The sequence below is a fragment of the Manis pentadactyla genome, chromosome 4 (assembly GCF_030020395.1).
Source record: "Manis pentadactyla isolate mManPen7 chromosome 4, mManPen7.hap1, whole genome shotgun sequence".
Classification (NCBI taxonomy): Eukaryota; Metazoa; Chordata; class Mammalia; order Pholidota; family Manidae; genus Manis; species Manis pentadactyla.
Genome location: NC_080022.1, coordinates 147945800 through 147964652, shown reverse-complemented (window position 1 = coordinate 147964652; position 18853 = coordinate 147945800). Strand labels below are relative to the sequence as shown.

At 41.7% G+C, this 18853-nt stretch overlaps 1 protein-coding gene and 1 long non-coding RNA gene across 4 annotated transcripts in view; one reads left to right on the top strand and one right to left on the bottom strand.

Moving 5' to 3' along the window:
• Positions 1-11462, top strand: part of LOC118933503 (leucine-rich repeat-containing protein 37A-like) — a 41512-nt gene extending 30050 nt beyond the window's left edge. The window contains exons 7-13 of the mRNA XM_057499502.1: positions 1404-1522; positions 3608-5187; positions 5550-5651; positions 9583-9629; positions 10960-11008; positions 11089-11195; positions 11307-11462. Of these exons, the coding sequence (XP_057355485.1) occupies positions 1404-1522; positions 3608-5187; positions 5550-5651; positions 9583-9629; positions 10960-11008; positions 11089-11195; positions 11307-11436 (2134 nt within the window). The 3' untranslated portion in view covers positions 11437-11462. The remainder of the gene's footprint in view (positions 1-1403; positions 1523-3607; positions 5188-5549; positions 5652-9582; positions 9630-10959; positions 11009-11088; positions 11196-11306) is intronic.
• A 989-nt stretch (positions 11463-12451) lies between these two features.
• Positions 12452-18826, bottom strand: LOC118933507 (uncharacterized). 3 transcript variants are annotated; one of them, XR_005033149.2, is made up of 3 exons: positions 18718-18826; positions 18145-18248; positions 12452-12737 (listed from the first exon to the last, which is right to left on the bottom strand). It is a non-coding gene; the product is annotated as an uncharacterized LOC118933507 (long non-coding RNA). The 3 variants fall into 3 exon arrangements; XR_008997571.1 differs by having other exon boundaries at positions 18145-18335; positions 18718-18822; XR_008997570.1 differs by having other exon boundaries at positions 18145-18338; positions 18718-18815.
• Between the last annotated feature and the right edge of the window lie 27 nt (positions 18827-18853).

Below are 18853 nucleotides of genomic sequence, written 5' to 3'. Positions count from 1 at the left end.
TGCTAAGCTGTTTTCTAAAGTAGCTGCACCATTTTGCATTCCAGAAAGCAGTGTATGAGAGTTGGCTGTTGCTCCACATCTTCACCTGATCCTTATATTCAGTGTTTTAAAAATGTTAGCCTTTCTTGGAGGTGTGTGGTTGTGTCTCACTGTGGTTTTAATTTGCATTTCTCTAATAGATCTCTAATCTCTGATGATGTTGTCTATACATGTGCAGACATCTTCTTTAATGACATGTCTTTCAAATCTATTTTATAATTGGATATTTATCTTAGTGTTGAGTTTTGAGTGCTTTATATATTCTGGAAAAAGTTCTTTCTCTCATATATGTGTTTAGCAAATACCCTTTCTCAGGTTATAGCTTGTCTTCATTCTATTTAAAGTATCTCTGAAAACCAGAAGTCTTTAATTTTTGAATTTTGATTAGCTCTGGTTTAGTAATTTTTCTTATAGGTTTGTGCCTTTTTTGTGTCTTATCTAAGAAATCTTTGTCTGGGAACCCATTGCCAGTCCAAAGCCACGAAGATTTTTCTCTTATGTTTTCTTTCAATAAGTTAAATACTTCTTGGTTAATTAATTTAGGTCTATCTATGATCCATTTTTATTAGTTCGTTTTCACATATAATGTGAGATAAGGGTCAAATTTCATTTTTTATCTTTGCAGTTTTAAAGAAATGTTTCTGTAGGGCTTTCTGACAATTTATTAAACAACTTACTGCACCTTAAATTGTGCCATCCCCCTCCAATGTGGCAAACTAACAGAAATTTGGTATTATGCTAAGGCTAACGCATGGCCTTACACAAGATTAGTACAGGAAATGCCCCTGAATTTAGCAGTCTGCTCTCACCATGTTTGTCAGGGCAGCTGAGAAATGACTGTCTTCCCCTCACCGTCAGATCTACTGGCCACTGCTCTAGCCTTGTCTTCTCAATGTCCCACCGCATCTGCCAGTCAGTCCCTCTCTTGTCAGCTACATGCCTTCCTATCTGGGTATCCAAATTATTTCCCTATATACTTAAAGTACTAATAATACACTGAAGAAATGAAATTCCTATGCATAATGTTATCTAATGAAGAGTTGATATTCAGATTTCCTCAGTTGTCTCAATTATATCATTTATTTTTAACAGATCAGTGTCACCCAGTTCTAATCCCTATCAGCTTCATTCTAGGCCTACGATACCCACTTCCATTCTTACCCTACTGTTAGGCATCTCTGTCCTCCTGTTTGCTTACAGTATTCAAGAACAGCGGTTGGCCAGCTCATCCCTACCCAACTTCACAGGCCATATGTTCCAAGAACTCCTTTTGCACAGCCCTGTGGGTGGCCTGGGCCTGCCTCTTCTACCTAGTCAAGTAACTCCTTTCCCACTGATTTAATTCTCCGTGGTTCAATTTATAGGATTTTACCTAGCCGTATGGCCTGCTGCCTCTGCCAATTTAAAAATAATATCGAGATTTTCTTCAACACAGTCAAGCTGCATTGTGACAGTGAATGTCTGACAAACATCGCATATTGTGGTGAGTTACCATTACCCGATGATGTTTTATTTATGTTTTAACAGTTAATTTTTAAACTAATGGTGTTAATTGCATTATTTTTATCAATTCATTAAGAGTTCAACTCCCTACATTTCTAAGAACTACTCCTTTGCTAAAAGTCAGATTCTCAGTTAACTTATTAAGCTAACAGTGACAGTGATCCACATACTTAAAGGAACAAGAGAAAGGAATGGAAGGGGAAAGAATGAACATTAGTGGCCACATCCTGTGTACTGTGCTCTCTGCCTGGTGCTTAACCCCTGAATGAGAACTTACTCACACAAGTATTACAGTTCACAATCTGATTTTATATGCATTAGGTCTCACATGCCCTTTGTCTTGTAGGACAAGTATAGATATATTTTTGTTTATTTTGTTTTTGCAGTTTGTATAGAGGAGTACAAGTAGTGCTATTTTATGAAAATTTTCTTTGGAACCTGAGAGTTTCTGGTTCTATAACCAGAAGCTGCTGCTCAGCCCTTCTAATGGATGGGAAGGCTCTTCTGTTTTTAGACTGTCCAACTCTAAATTTGCTCTAAACTCAAGCCTTTCTATCCCCAAAAACACTCAGGTGCTTTTAAGTATTTTGCTATGTAGTAGGTGTTATTGGCACTAATGTGATGACTTCCAAAATGTGCTTTCATGCCCAGATAGTTTGAATACAGGTCTCTGGGGCACATCATAAAATGATCTGGGGCACATCACAAATAATACTTTGCTTCTTCTATAAATACAATGTTGCTTATTTAAAGAAAAAAATTTTTGCCAGTTTTATCACTCCCTTCTCCCACTAAAGATGGGCAAAACAGGCATTTTCATTCTGCTTTTATAGGTGAGGAAAAATGAGATCCAAGTGTTATATATTGTAGCCTAGTGCTCAGGTCTGCTAGCCTCGGTTTGGGGCTCTCTGCAAGCCCATGCTCCTCCTTCTTCACGACTCTTACCTCCTCCTCTGACCCTCACCACCACCACCAAAAATACTTGTAATTCTTCTGGAAAATAAACCCAGCTGGCCAGTGAACTTGTGCAGCTGCGCTCGACCTTCACGTAGTCAGAAGCTTTGGATGGTTCCCCAAGTAAAGCTGGAAATACTAGAAATGAAATTAAATGAAAGCAAAGCAGACATCTGAAAAAATTTTGTTTTTTCCCTTTTGCATTTTAGGACCTCAAATATTGTTCCATTGATTTATTGAATATTCCATATTGACATAACAACCTGATAGCTCTCTTAACCCACACCCCAGATCCCTGCTCAAATTTAAGCAAAGAGCCAGGGTAGACATGGTGGTTTTTTGTTTTTGTTTTTTCACCCATTATAGCCTTCTCTTATGGGGGCTGGGATATATGGAAAAAGGGACCAAGCAAAGGAATAGGTGGGTAGGTGGAGAAGGGCATATGTAGAAGAGAACTTGTTTGCAGTGGGTGGTAGGGTGCTCATCTGTGATGGTAGCAAGAACAGGAACACACTGCAGAGGTGGAGAGAGAAAGCTGCACACTCCCTTTGCATCTGAAGCGTTACAGGATGGGGTATGTGAACATGAGGAGTCGCTGTTAGATCTGCAGAGAATCTAGCCGAGGGGGAAGTATTTGTCTTCTAGCCTTGGCTCTTCTTGAGCACGGGACAATTGGCCGTTGGGGACCAGTGGAATTAATCCTGCACGTAGTACTGTATTTTGCACTATGGAGTGTTCCTAGCGGGAAGCCACTTTTTCAAAAGACATATTCCTCTCCTTTTGTTGTTGCCGACCATAGGTTTAAGTCTGTGTTTATTTTTCTCCTAATCAAACCTCAAATGTTTGCTGATTCCCAATGTATTTGACTGAGATATATGGCTGTGGACTGACAAAAAGCTGTCTCATCAATCTTTCATTATCAAAAGCAGTCTCTCCTTTTTTTTTTAATTGCGGTATCATTGATATACAATCTTATGAAGGTTTCACATGAGCAACATTGTGGTTTTGACATTCACCCATACTATCAAGTCCCCTCTGCCCACCCCCAACCCCATTGCAGTCACTGTCCATCAGCATAGTAAGATGAAAAGCAATCTCTTCTTTTTGACAGATGATGAAACATCTATAGGGAACCCAGAAGGGTCGTTCATGAAGGCATTACAATCCCGGAAGAAGAGTAGCAGCCCTGAGCTGACTATCGAGCCAGAGAAGGCCGCTGCAGACAAAAATGCCATCAGTTTGTCAGCCTTCAAAAATGAGCAAGGAGACTTTAGCAAGGAAAGTGTTCTTAGTGCACTTGGATACATATCATCTTATTTCTCTGGATATATGGAAGGTGCAGAATCAGCATCATTACAATTGATTAAACTTCTTCTTTTATACTTACAGGGAGGAGATAAGCCTGTGGGGCATTTGCAAAACAACGCAGAGAACACTTCTCTTCCACCTGGATCCAGCATTTCAGCTGACAAAAATAAACAGAGAATAATCTCTGTTCTGGAAGCTATCTTAGATGGCATGCCTCTATATTCCAAACTTCTGCCTCCCAAATTTCAACCTCAAATCTCCACCAAAACATTGGAAACTGCCCAATTACAAGAAAACAGCCCACCAGAGATTCAGAGAGTAGGGAGGAGGCAGAGGCCTTTGAAAGTGGTCATCAAGGGCCCAAAGGGCATATGGAAGAGGCAACTCAGACAAATGAGGAAGGCTGGCATCAACAGGAAGCAGAGGGCCCAGCTCCTTGCGGAGAGCACGGTCGAAGAAAAAGGGCTCACGACGGCATCCCCAAGGGCGCCGGAGCAGCCTCACGTGGAGCAGCCCCCCAGGGAGACCGCAGGAAGCTCCTTCACAGAGTCTTCATTCCGAGGGGAACAGGAGGCAGCCGTCCCTTCTGTCCAGTACTTGATGGGCAGGCCATCTGCTTCCAATACTCCAAAATCTCTACCTGAGATTAAACCAAAATCGAAAGACCTAGCTGACAGTATTTTTGTTTTAGAAGCTGCAAGTGCTGGAATGAGAAATATGAAGGCTTCTGAACCAACCTCACACTTAAGAGAAAAGTACCTCTTTCCTGAAACTTTGCGGCATGCAGGTCACAAAATACTCAAGGCCAAAATGAGTAGACAGTTCAGCAATAAACGTTCACAGAATAGCCCAATGGTTGTGAACAAGCCTCCATTCACTGCAATGAGCCTTATAAACTCCCCTTCACAAGAGGCTTTTTCATCGTCAGAACTGACTTCTCAGAAAAATCATTTTCCAGATTTATTTTCTCCTTTGGATCCAACTCCCAAACTCAGCAAGGAAACACAACAGGAACACGACAATGTGGGCACTGACTTACCCTCCACATCCACAGCCTTCCCTTTCCCAGGGAGCTCATCTCCAGGTGACCACCCCGAAGCTCAGCTAAACGAGCAGCTGCGGTCCCTCATCACCAACAATGATGTGAGAAGGCTCATTTCTCGTGTTTTCTGGACTTTGAAAATGGGCTGCTCTGAGACTCACCTGAAACCAGCCTGTGCCAAGCTCATCTCCCAAACCGGCCTCCTGATGAAGCTTCTCAGTGAGCAGCAAGAAGCAACGGAGCCCAGGGCAGACTGGGATACAGACCAGTGGGAAACAGAAAACTACATCCACGGGAGTCCAGAAGCCCAGAGTGAACAGGAAGAGCAGGAGATCCATGAGGTGAGGATAACTCCCAAAACATGGCCCCCAGCCTGTTGGTCAGTTTGGGACATGGCATTGAAGCACCCCGGCAGAAAGACCGTGGCCCCTAGTCGGTGTCTTGTCCTGGCCTGGGCCTTTGGGGAAGACAGGGATCTCCCACTGTGCTCATGTAGAGAATGATGCCACAACTGCTGGGGTAGGCGAGGAGGGGACCTAACACCCAAGGGAAACCAAGAAAATGCTGATTTATCATTAGCATTAGATTTGGTATGTTCCTGAAAAACATTTACGCTGCTTACCTGAAATAATGAGATGTTATAAGAGCTTTTATCTTTTCCACCTCTTTGTTTTTGAAAAGTCTTTTTCCATTATTTTTTCAGTTCCCAAAAGTTCTGGTGCATGGGTATCAAATCAAAGTCATCTTGGCATTGTCAGTGACAGGAGCAGTGCTGGTGTTGATTATAGCTTTCTGTCTCATTAAGGTAAGGACAATTAATTCAGGCTTCCAGAGGATAGTCTGTCTTTAGATTCAGAATCCACAAACTGAAAATCAAAGCCTCTCTCCCACCTCTTACTACTTGGTATTCCTTCTTAGTAACCAGGACCGACATATGCTTTATTCTCTTCCTGCAAAGTATATGCCAGAGACTTTTAAAGAAATCCCCCTTTCAGGAGACCTCTGTGGAACTGACACCAGATAATGAGCCATTAGACTGTTTTGAGAGGTTTAAGAAGGCCACAGTTGACATGACAGTAAAATATCTTCAATTCAAAACTAAGTCGATTTGACATCAGTCATTCCCTTTCTACCACTGATTTCTTTCCTTGTTGACTGGAATTATGAGGGATGTGTAATCTCCACCCTCATGAGCGATCAGTCACCCTGGAAGAAAGGACACGGCTAAAAGATAAAAGTGTGATCTTGTTGATTCACTAGATTTACTTAGCAACTTTCTTCCCCATCACGTAAGGCATTGTGGAAATAGGTTCAGTCAGATCACTGCAGCCAAAAGCCCGTGTCAGGGTTTCTAAAGCACTTGGTATTGACGGTCCTTCTGGAGCTGGCTTGCCTGCCTGCCTTTTGTGCAATAACAGAATGGTTTGTTACTTTTCCCAACAGGCAGGGCTGACAACAACAGAGTGATTTAATTAGCCAGTAATCCTGACTCTACCTTACGAACCCAACCTCATTTCCTATATGTACCTTTTCTACTGTCATGGCAGCCCACTTTTCAGCCAGAGCAGCTCCCCAGGAAGCCCAGTCACATGCCCATTCCTACTTTTGTCTGTTCCTTTGCCCATTTAAAATTCCCTTGTTTCGCCTTGTAGAAGTCCCTTGAGTCTCTGAAAGCCAACTCAAGTTCATGTTTCTTCATGAACCCTTGCCTAAATACTCCAGTCCTCCTGGTCCTAGTCCTTCTGTGAGACTTGTTAACATTTCTTAGAGGCCATGGTGAGGCATTCCTCTCCCCTGCAATGTTAATACGATAAGCAATTTTTTAAACGGCAGCTCTTCAAGAGAGAAACACCAAGGTCAACACATGGTGAAGCAGAGCAGAGATAGTTATTTTTATAGGGTTATAACAATTTATTTTCTTTATTGAACAGAACACAAATGTTGAAATATTTTTTTATAAACATGGAAACATTTAAGTGAACTAAATATTTTAAAGTGCACTTCTGCCTTTTGTACAATAATATAATCATTCAGTCTAGGGTAATAGAAAGCAAACAAGACCACAGCCTTGAGGTCAAAACTTCAGAGTAGAGATATTTAAGGACCAAATGGCTTCCTGGCCTATCTGTCTTGAGTAAAACCTGACTGGATGGATGAACTGCTAAAGAGAAACTTGTACCTGCAGGTCACTTAGTCAGGTCGCTTTAGTGTGCCACAGAGGCCTCTCCCTGGTAATGACCAGAAACCCTGATTGTGTAGACACAGCTAGTCTGTGTGTGGAACAGATATATTTCTCATTGTCGAGTCATACTCTGGCATTCTGACTTTTTATCAATCCTGTGATACTAATCAGTTGAGATTGCACCGAGTGAGTTCTCTCTTGGAGAGTCTCTGAGTCTAGGAGACTGGTAGCTAGCATGGGGTCAGCTTGCCAAGGCCTCTGGGAAGGGAGTCACTGGCCATTGCCCAGGCAGTGACCACTGTACCCCAGGTGACAGAAGTCCCTTTGCTGTTTTGGAATTCATATAAGCTTCCATAGTGCTTTTAATGTCCATGTAATTTAACCTTGCATTTATATATATGTCAGTATATATATGGTTTCATTGTTTCTTCTCCTCACTTAGATGATAAGCTTTTTGAGGACAGAGACCATGCAATGTTTTTCCTGTGGTAGACAGTAATGGTGTTCAAGGGGGAAAGAGGAGGCAATGTCAGTTCCACAGTAAGGAACAATGCCACCTAACAATGATCTGAGGTAGCATACGGAGTCCAGCAATAGACTGACCCATGTGTTCCTAGGACTTTTGAAATGTCACCTTTTAATATTCTCATCGGTGGGAGAAGATGAATAAATGGTAATAGAACAGCTCCCTAACTATATGGGGGGGGAAATAACAGCAGATCTCTATTTATCACCTTAAATAAACATATTTCAACAAAAAGAAAAGAAGAATCCATGGAAGTATTAGAAAAAATAGAAGCCATAAGCAATATTTTTATATCTGGTGGTGGGAAAGAGCCTTCTAAGCCTGATATGACAAGCAGATGCCTTTGATAGATTTGATCACCTTGCCTGCGACACCATCAGTAGACTTAGTACTGATTTATGTCAAACTTCAGGCCAAATTCCCCATACGTTTTCTGATTTAACTCCCGCACTCCTGGGAGGATGATATCACCATCTTTCACAAGTGAGGGAGATCAACTTGAGGCCCCAAACAAAGGTAGAACCCAGTGGTGCTGAACTGCAAAGTCTGTGCTCCTTCACCCACTGTTTTCCTCATTGAAGATAAAAACCCTCAGAAATATTTGAAACATTGAAATTCAATGAAAGCCACTGAAAGGATTAGTATATTTAGTGTAAAAGTTTTCTAAATCTAGAGGAAGACAAACGATCCAGGGGAGAGAAGGACAATGGCAAGAGCAGGAGGCATGCCGTCCCTACCGCCAGTCCCTCCACAGGACCCGGCGGGCGTGGGTTTGCAGGAAGGCCTCTGCCACCTGACGGTATAAAAACAGTGCCTGATATTTTCTTCTGGTTAACATGTGTTGTTGCATTTTTTAATCCATCTAGAATTTATTTGCTGTTTAGTGAGGTTGAGGCAGAGAATCTAACTTTTTCTCCCACATGAAGATCCAATTGTTTTAAAATCTTGTACTGAGTTGTTCATTTCTTCTTCACTGATAAAAAATACTGTCTGTGTCTGGACTCTGTTCTGTTGATCCAGTTATCTTTTCTTGTACTATTAAGACACTATTTAATTCCAGGTGCTAAAGAACTTATTTTGACATCTGATAGAGTGAGCTCCTGCCCTTTGATCTTATTCATACATTTCATAGCTTTTCCTTCATATTTTCTAATATTTTCCAGAAAAATATTAGCTGGCTAGATTTTAATTTAAAAATTATCATGGGATTTGAATAAGATTGCTTTATATTAGTAGGTAAATTTGGGGAGAACTTATATCTTTACAGCAATTTAGGAATATGGTATCTCGGGTCATGTATTCATGTCTTCTTAAAGTCCTCCAGAAGAGTTTTAATGTTTTCATCACATAGTTCTTAGACGTTTTTTGTTAAGTTTACCCTGAGGTACTTTATGCATTTTTGCTGATGTAAATGGGATCTTTCTTCCATTTTAAAATTAGTTATCCATGGTATATAGGAATGCTTTTGAGGTTTGTATATTGATCTCTTGATTTTGTATCTTAGTGAATTCTCATATTATTTCCAATAAGATTTTAGTTGGTCCTCTTGGGCTTTTTAGGTTATTCATCACTTCAAATGCAAGTATGTTTGTCTCTTCCCTTACAATACTTCACTTTTCTTATCACATTGATTAGGACCTCCTCAACAATAATGAATAGTCGCAGTAATAACAGGCACTGTACTCTTGTTCTTTTTTTTTTTTTTTTCCACTCTTGTTCTTGACTTTAAAACAGTGATGCTGTTTAGGATCCTCGCAGATAACTTCTGTTCCTATTCCAAGAGTTTTTATTAGGGATTAGCTGTTGAATGTTACCTAAACAATCAGTGAAATATATTGCAAGCTATCTCACGATCTCAAGTTAGGTACTGTGGAAGAGTCCAAGGACAGTTAAATAGAATAAAATTCCTGTCCTCAAAACCGTTATCATCCCACTGGTAGATGAGATTTAAAATAAAAAGTTGAATAAAGATTTGGAAATAGTGGTCTTCATGTTAGATAATCATGATCATGTTTTCTTTCAAAACAGATGTGCTCCCGTAGAAGGGCAGTGCTGGATGAAGAAGGAGGCTCAAGGTAAATATTGATCTGGCCATTTCAAAGTAGAATTTTAGAACTAGAGGAAAGCTTAGAACTCATCTATTTCAAACACATCATTTTACGGTGAGGAAACCATCAAAGGCAGGAAGAGTACTTACCCTATTGCCTCTCAGAAGCAGCTCCCCAGCCAAAGCTGAGTTAGAATGCGACTGGCACCGCTGCATCTGCTGTCAGAAGGCCTGGAAGGAAAACGACTGGAGGGGGAAAGGTTTTAGTTGTACCTCTTCCTGCTGGGGGTGGACCTGAGGCCTGGCCAGAGGACTGCTCAGAGGCTCTGGGGAAAGGGCAGAGAAGGCCACGTGGTCCTGGATGCTAGTCTCCTTCAAAGCTGATGGAAGGTCGAATATATGAGCCCTTCCTGTCAATCATCCCTTCGCATCCTACTGGCTTTCGGGTCCCCAGTGTCTGTTGCCTTTAACCAAACCTCAGAGAATTTTAACTAGGAGAAACCTCAGTCAGGAGTTTATCTCTACTTCTTACAATAAAGAAATGGAGAAGGAGAAAAGGAAATGATCTTGCCCCTTGGTCATACTGAGAGCGAATAGCAGATAGAAGATGGTTCCTTACCACTGGGGACTTCTCCACTGATCATTGTGCTTGGGCTGTGAGCTCCATTTTATGTCATGACCCACTACATGTACCATATAGGCATAAGTGGTTTCTAAAACAAACTTATTATGCACTCTGATTTTTTTCTATTCCATTTGTATTCAAAAGAATATTTTGTGTTTCAATGCTGGTCATGACCTTTAAGCTCATTTCACAATCCATTCACTCATCAGTGAGAGTCTAACATGTGAAAGTTATTGAGCTAGTTAGACTCAGCAATAAGTTGGTGTGATTCAACCTGTAGGAGAAAGCAGTAGGGAAACGGAAGCACCTTCTCCCCCACCCACCAGCAAGTGACACATGTGAGACTGAGTCCAAAGGATACTGGTGTAAAATGCCTCTGGAGAGAGTGAAACGCTTCTGCCCGGTGTGCTTGAGCAGTTCGCTTACTGCACAAGGGCACTTGGCCAGTGGCCAAGAAGGTGAGTGGGGCTGAAATCCTGCCTACACTCCATGCCAAGCCACATACAAAGGTCTCCCCAGGGACACTGTGGGGCTATAAGGGACAGATACGGAGAAGTTCTGAAGCTCAGCATGCATGGAATGATTTTCAGGATCCCAGGTCTGTAGTGATTTTGCTTGTGATGATGGACTGAGGTACCCATTTGGTCCTAATAAGTCAGAGATACACATTGTGAGAGACATGAAAAATAGCATGAATCACTAATTATTATCTGTGTGTTTGTTTTCCTCCAAGGGGCTTCCTTGCATATCTGGATAAACCCTCAGAAGAGCGTAAGAATCAGGTAAATTTGAGGAGGATCAAGTACTGTGCTGGAGAAAGCAGGGGATGTATGGAATTAATACCTCCTTTCTATTTTTTTAGAAGGGCTTTTCCTGGAGAAGGCGGCTTTGGCTCAGGAATATGTACAGAACCATCAGTCCCTCACGTGAGAAAAACCTGGCACAGAAGCTACTTGAGACAGATGGAGGGTAAAAGATTAGGGATAATTTAAAATTCTTATCTAAAATGAGGTAATAACAATAAGTTTTATTATTCCTTTTAAAAGTTAAAAAGATTTGGCATTATTCTTCTTGTCCCAGAGAGCTCAGTGAAGTCGTAATAGAGAAGGATGTGACTTCAGGGTCGGGTGCCGAAGGGAGGAGAGTGAAGCCCAAGATACCACCACAGAGGGGGCCCCAGCCTGCCCCGGGCCACCTACAACGCTTCTAATATTGGCTTCTCAATAAAATACATAATTTTCTCTCACTGAAGTGTATGGACTCATAACCAATTCTAGCCATCTGGTAAGGAATTAAAATACAAATTGTTAAATACTTACATGCAAATAACAAGCAAATTAGCAAATAACTACATAGCGAGAACTACTGATGTTTTAGGCAGAAAAGAGACATGATCCAACTTGAGTTGTAGGAGGAGTATTTCGATGGTGGCCTAGAAGTAGAGAGGGCACTTGGGGGTTTAGATAAGTAGGACCTAGGAGAAAATGGGCCACCAGGTAGGAAGTTTTGATGCAGGTGAAGAACTTGGGACAGTGGATCTACTTGAGTGAGAACTGGAAGGACAAGAGCTTATGTTCAGAGAGTGAAAGATTGAACATTCTAGATGATGATAAGGTTCATGCATCACCTAGGAATGGGGATCAGTGAAGTGTCAGGAATCTAGGAGGTGAAGCCAGTTGGATAGTCTTGGAGACATAGTCCCTTTCCCCTTTCAGTAGCTCAGCAGATCTAGTTCAGCAGGAACCAACCAGCTCAATGGAAAAACAGCCTCCACCTTTCTAATGAGATCGCTTCTTTCATCATTGCAGTTTCCACTGTTAGTGGTGTAGATGTTCCTGCCTTGCCATCGTATAAACGTGATACATTCCAGGCAGGCTCCCTCCCTACAGGACCCCTAGCCAATGGGCACCTGGGCCAGCTAAGTCTGACCCAATCCTCTGTTACCATTTTCTTTGTAAGTTTCCCCAAGAAACAATAAAACCATACTTTATATTTGCACATTTGGTACTGGGAACGTTGTGCCCAGGAATGTCTATGGGTTGTTGGCATGGCAAATATTATGGTAGAGAAGAGCTAGAGTCTAGAGCCAAAGTCCCCAACCACCCGTGGGCATCATTCATTACTACACCCGCTCAGAGAGTCTCATGTCTATCCGGCTCAACCCCTGCATCAAACAGTGTATTGATTATCTGGTGCTGTGCAACAGATTACAGCAAAATAGTGGCTTAAAATAGCAATAAACATTTATTCCTCACAATTTCTGTGAGCCAAGAATTCAGGAGTAGTTTGGGCAGTTCTGGCTCTGGGTCTTTCATGAGGGTCTCAAGATCTCTGCCAGGGCTGCAGATCTGAAGGCTTGACAGGCTGGAGGTCCACTTCCAAGGTGGTGTGCTGCTCACTTACATGGCTCCCACGGTGGTGCCGGATGCTGGAGGGAGCCTCAGTCCTCCTCATATGGGCCTGTCCCCATGCTCCATGATTGAATGTCCCCACAGCGTGATGCCAGGCCTCCTCCAGAGTGAGCAATCCAGAGAGGGAGACAGATGGAAATTACACTTTTTATGACCTAGCCTCAGAAAGCATATAGCATCACTTCTGTCACATAACATGAATGGTTAAAAGTCAGTCACTAAATCCAGCTCACATTGAAACCTTTTGCGGAAAGAAGAGTCAAAGAATTTGGAGACATTTTACAGTTACCATAGACAGGAAAACAGAAACCGCTGTAGATACTTCAAACAAACAAACAAGAAAGCTTGTATACAAGCAATTGGTTCTTATCATTGGAGGGACTAGTAGTCGTGAAAGCTGAGGGTGGGGGGACTGCACCCCACTAGCTTTCAGTTTACTTTGTTGTAGCTGCTTTCCATAAAATCACAGTTGCTGCTGCCACTCAGAACCCAGGAAACTTCTGGAAACTTCTGCTGAGGTCATTGCTGCCCCACAGTCACAAGGCTGGTGACTGGTGGGGGAGTATGGAGGCCAACATGCAGCCTGTACATCTGCCATCACAGAGGAGGAAACAATGGCTTCCACCTCTTCTACCCTCTGGATTTCACACAAGTACATTTTATTGCTGGAACACTGCTGTCAAGGGCATCTGTGAAATATTCCTGGGCTTCCACCACCGGCAGAAAAGTGGGTACAAATTGGTGTCAAAAGCCAACCAGTGCCACTCAGCATCCTCCATATTACAGATACGGTGAGAAGACCCCGCCTGTAGTTGTAGGGATCCTAGCATCCTACATTTTTGTAGACTTATGAGTGTTCAAATCTTTGTAAAAGAGCTAGCTAAGTCAGAAACGTGGAAAGGTGTCATTCTAGCTGGAAAGCAGAGGGGCTGCTGGATGCTAATGACCTGCACTCATCACCAGAGGTGACTGGAGTAACACTTGGAGCTTGTGAAAAATGAAATAGAGGTCAAGCATTATATGGAGACAAATGACAACAACAACACAAAGCCCCAACTTATGTGCGACACAGTGAAGGCAATTCTAAGAGGAAAATATATTGCAATCCAGGCCTGTTTAAAGAAGGAAGAACAATCCCAAATGAATAGTCTAAAGTCACAATTATTGAAATTGGAAAAAGAAGAACAAATGAGGCCAAAAGTCAGCAGAAGGAGGGACATAATAAAGATCAGAGAAGAAATAAATAAAATTGAGAAGAACAAAACAATAGGAAAAATCAATGAGACCAACAGCAGGTTCTTTGAGAAAATAAAGAAAATAGATAAGCCCGTAGCCAGACTTATAAAGAGAAAAAGAGAATCTACAGACATAAACAGAATCAGAAATGATTAAGGAAAAATAATGACAGACCCCAGAGAAAAAGAATTATTAGCGAGTACTATGAAAATCTATATGCTAACAAGCTGCAAAACCTAGAAGAAATGGACAATTTCCTAGAAAAATACAAACTTCCAAAACTGACCAAGGAAGAAACAGAAAATCTAAACAAACCAATTACTAGCAAAGAAATTGAATCGGTAATCAAAAAACTACCCAAGAACAAAACACCCAGGCCAGATGGATTCACCGCTGAAATTTATCGGACATATAGAGAAGACATAATACCCATTCTCCTTAAAGTTTTCCAAAAAATAGAAGAGGAGGGAATATTCCCAAACTCATTCTATGAAGCCAATATCACCCTAATACCAAAACCAGGCAAAGACCCCACCAAAAAAGAAAACTACAGACCAATATCCCTGATGAACGTAGATGCAAAAATACTCAACAAAATATTAGCAAACTGAATTCAAAAATACATCAAGAGGATCATACACCATGACCAAGTGGGATTCATCCCAGAGATGCAAGGATGGTACAACATTCGAAAATCCATCAACATCATCCACCACCACAACAAAAAGAAGGACAAAAACCACATGATCATTTCCATAGATGCTGAAAAAGCATTCGACAAAATTCATCCGTTCATGATAAAAACTCCCAACAAAATGGGTATAGAGGAGAAGTACCTCAACATAATAAAGGCCATATATGATAAACCCACAGCTAACATCATACTGAACAGCAAGAGGCTGAAAGCTTTTCCTCTGAGATTGGGAACAAGACAGGGATGCCCACTCTCCCCACTGTTATTGAACGTAGTACTGGAGGTCCTAGCCAAAGCAATTAACCAAAACAAAGAAATACAAGGAATCCAGATTGGTAAAGAAGAAGTCAAACTGTCACTATTTGCAGATGACATGATACTGTACATAAAAAACCCTAAAGACTCCACCCCAAAACTACTAGAACTGATATCGGAATACAGCGAAGTTGCAGGATACAAAATTAACACACAGAAATCTGTGGCTTTCCTATACACTAACAATGAACGAATAGAAAGAGAAATCAAGAAAAGAATTCCATTCACAATAGCATCAAAAAGAATAAAATACCTAGGAATAAACCTAACCAAGGAAGTGAAAGACCTATACCCTGACAACTACAAGACACTCTTAAGAGAAATTAAAAAGGTCACTAACAAATGGAAACTCATCCCATGCTCCTGGCTGGGAAGAATCAATATCGTCAAAATGGCCATCCTACCCAAAGCAATATACAGATTCAATGCAATCCCTATTAAATTACCAACAGCATTCTTCAACGAACTGGAACAAATAGTTCTAGAATTCATATGGAACCACCAAAGACCCCAAATAGCCAAAGCAATCCTGAGAAGGAAGAAAAAGCAGGGGGGATCTTGCTTCCCAACTTCAAGCTCTACTACAAAGCCACAGTAATGAAGACAATTTGATACTGGCACAAGAACAGACCCACAGACCAGTGCAGCAGAATAGAGTCCAGATATTAACATAAATATATACGGTCAATTAACATACAATAAAGGAGCCATGGATATACAATGGGGAAATGACAGCCTCTTCAACAGCTGGGTGTTGGCAAAACTGGACAGCTACATATAAGAGAATGAAACTGGATCACTGTCTAATCCCATACACAAAAGTAAATTCAAAATGGATCAAAGACCTGAATGTAAGTCATGAAACCATAAAACTCTTAGAAAAAAACATAGACAAAAATCTCTTGGACATAAACATGAGCGACTTCTTCATGAACATATCTCTCCGGGCAAGGGAAACAAAACCAAAAATGAACAAGTGGGACTAAATCAAGCTGAAAAGCTTCTGTACAGCAAAGGACACCATCAATAGAACAAAAAGACATCCTACAGTATGGGAGAATATATTCATAAATGACATATCCAATAAAGGATTGACATCCAAAATATATAAAGACCTCACGCACCTCAACAAACAAAAAGCAAAGAATCTAATTAAAAAATGGGCAGAGGATCTGAACAGACACTTCTCCAAAGAAGAAATTCAGATGGCCAACAGGCACATGAAAAGATGCTCCACATCGCTAATCATCAGACAAATGCAAATTAAAACCACAGTGAGATATCACCTCGCACCAGTTAGGCCAGCCACCATCCAAAGGACAAACAACAAATGTTGGCAAGGATGTGGACAAAGGGGAACCCTTCTACACTGCTGGTAGGAATGTAAATTAGTTCAACCTTTGTGGAAAGCAGTATGGAGGTTCCTCAAAAAACTCAAAATAGAAATACCATTTGACCCAGGAATTCCACTTCTAGGAATTTACCCTAAGAATGCAGTAGCCTAGTTTGAAAAAGACATATGCACCCCTATGTTTATTGCAGCACTATTTAAAAAAATTTATAATAACCAAGAAATGGAAGCAATGTAAGTGTCCATCAGTAGATGAATGGATAAAGATGAGGTGGTACATATACACAATGAAATATTACTCAGCCATAAGAAGAAAACAAATCCTACCATTTGCAACAACATGGATGGAGCTAGAGGGTATTACGCTCCGTGAAATAAGCCAGGCGGAAAAAGACAAGTATCAAATGATTTCACTCGTATGTGGAGTATAAGAAGAAAGAAAAAAACTGAAGGAACAAAACAGCAGCAGACTCACAGAACCCAATAATGGACTAACAGTTCCCAAAGGGAAAGGGACTGGGGGGATGGGTGGGAAGGGAGGGACAAGGGGGAAAAAAAGGCATTACGATTAGCAGATATAATGTGGGGGGAGGGCACAGGGAGGGCTGTAGAACACAGAGAAGACAAGCAGTGATTCTACAGCATCTTACTATACTGATGGACAGTGACTATAATGGGTTATGTGGTGGGGACTTGATCTTGGGGGAGTCTAGTAACCACAATGTTGCTAATGTAATTGTAGATTAATGATACAAAAAAAAAAGTCTTCACAATCCAGTTTGTATTTTACAACACTGCTAACACATATCAATTTGGACTAGCCACATTTGAAGTGCTCAACACTATGGCTGACTAGTGGCTATGGTATTGGACAACACAGCGCTAGAGGAGCCCATCCCCTGAGGGCCGTGCAGTTCATAACATTATATTCCTTCTCTTTGGAGTATTATTGCCTTTTCCAAATTCATTAAGACTTCAGAGTCTTATAAGCAAATAAGGTGCTGTGAGTGTTCAAAGGAACACACTTTTTTCATAAACTTTAACTCTGAATACATTCAGGCTGTTTCCAAAAATCAATTCCACCTTCAGTAGCTAGATTTCTCATACATACGGGATTCGAAGGACAGCAGAATAAAGTAGTTGGTAGGGTGGGTTGGTGTAAGCCTGGGGAGAGGAAATCAAGGGCCAAAATACCTCTTAAAACCGAAATCAGTCAAAGGGAGAAATAACATTTAAAATCCATTTATTGCTTACAAATTTCAGTGCAGGCCATCTCTCTATCCTGCTCTGGCAGAAGCAAAACCAGCCCTCCCCCTGCCCTCTCAGGTACAGATAAGCCCTCCTTCCCAGGTAATTACCCATTGATATGGAGATGAACTTCTCTCCACCCCTGAGGAATGTACTAAAGCCAAACTTCTTTGCACCTCTGAACGCCTATTGATAGGCAGATGTACTAAAGCTAGGCGAGATATTCTGGAAATATTACAATTTTACCCACAGTTGGCATCTTGACTGCAACTTCCTACCTGCAAGGGCATTGAGTAAATTTCATTACGACTGTTCCTTCATCTGTAAAATGGGGAAGTTTGCAGTACCTATTTCATAGATTCTTGTGCGAATTCACGGAGTTTTATATGTGTGTGTGTATGTAAATAAATAAATACATACATACATTTTATATATATATATATATATGAAAGCATTTGTAATAGTCAGGCACATAATAAACGTTCAGTACTTGTTGACTATTGTTCCAGTAAACGTTGCAAGACCAGAGGTAAGCCCCAGAAAACACCAGAAATTCTGATGAGGCCAAATAACAGCTCAGGTTGAGAACTATGGCTCAGAGCAAGACGGACGCAAGACCTACGAGGGGACAGCACACGCCTAAATAGAAAACGCTCCACTCACCTTTCTGGACCAGACTCCCTGGCTGGCTCTTTCCAGTCAAGACTGAAGCGCGAGGATTGTTCGGGGAGGGGGGCGGTGTTACTTATTTTCCTCCGTCCTTGTCCCTGAAGCAACAAAGATGGAAAAGTTCCTGCCTTTTCCTGTTGTTCAAGGCTGGGTCTGCATGTTTAATTCGTTGCCTTTGTTGCAAACTACTTGATTAGGGCCGAAAGGGAAAACAAACAGCATATAGGTAAAGTTAAAAAAATAAGCTGGGCCTGCATGATTAGCACAATAAAGACATGGGCTATGCTGAGGTACCCTCCTTTATTTGGAGAGTATTCAAACATTACTGGCCAAATTGCTCCTGGCTTTTGAGCTTTAATTGATTAACTTTGGGTCTTTTTTAGTGGACTTTCCTGGCCTTTTTCTCTTTCCACCCCACTCATATCTATTTTCCTGCCTAACAGTAACAAAGGGAAACCTGAGGAAAGTTTCCTCAGGCTAAGCCACCAGGCAACTTTTTCGAGGTGAGCGGGTGGTCAGCTAGAAGGAGGTGGGACGGACTCCGTGGCTGTCCAGCTCCCTGGGTACCTTTCGCGGGGGAAGCCACGAGACAGGCCTTCCACCTGGAGCGCAGGAGGCCTGCGTCCCGGGTGAGAGTCCTCCGGGCCGCGCGGGAGCCTTGGGCAGGGATCCTGCCCCGCCCAGGGACCCGCCCCCACCCCTG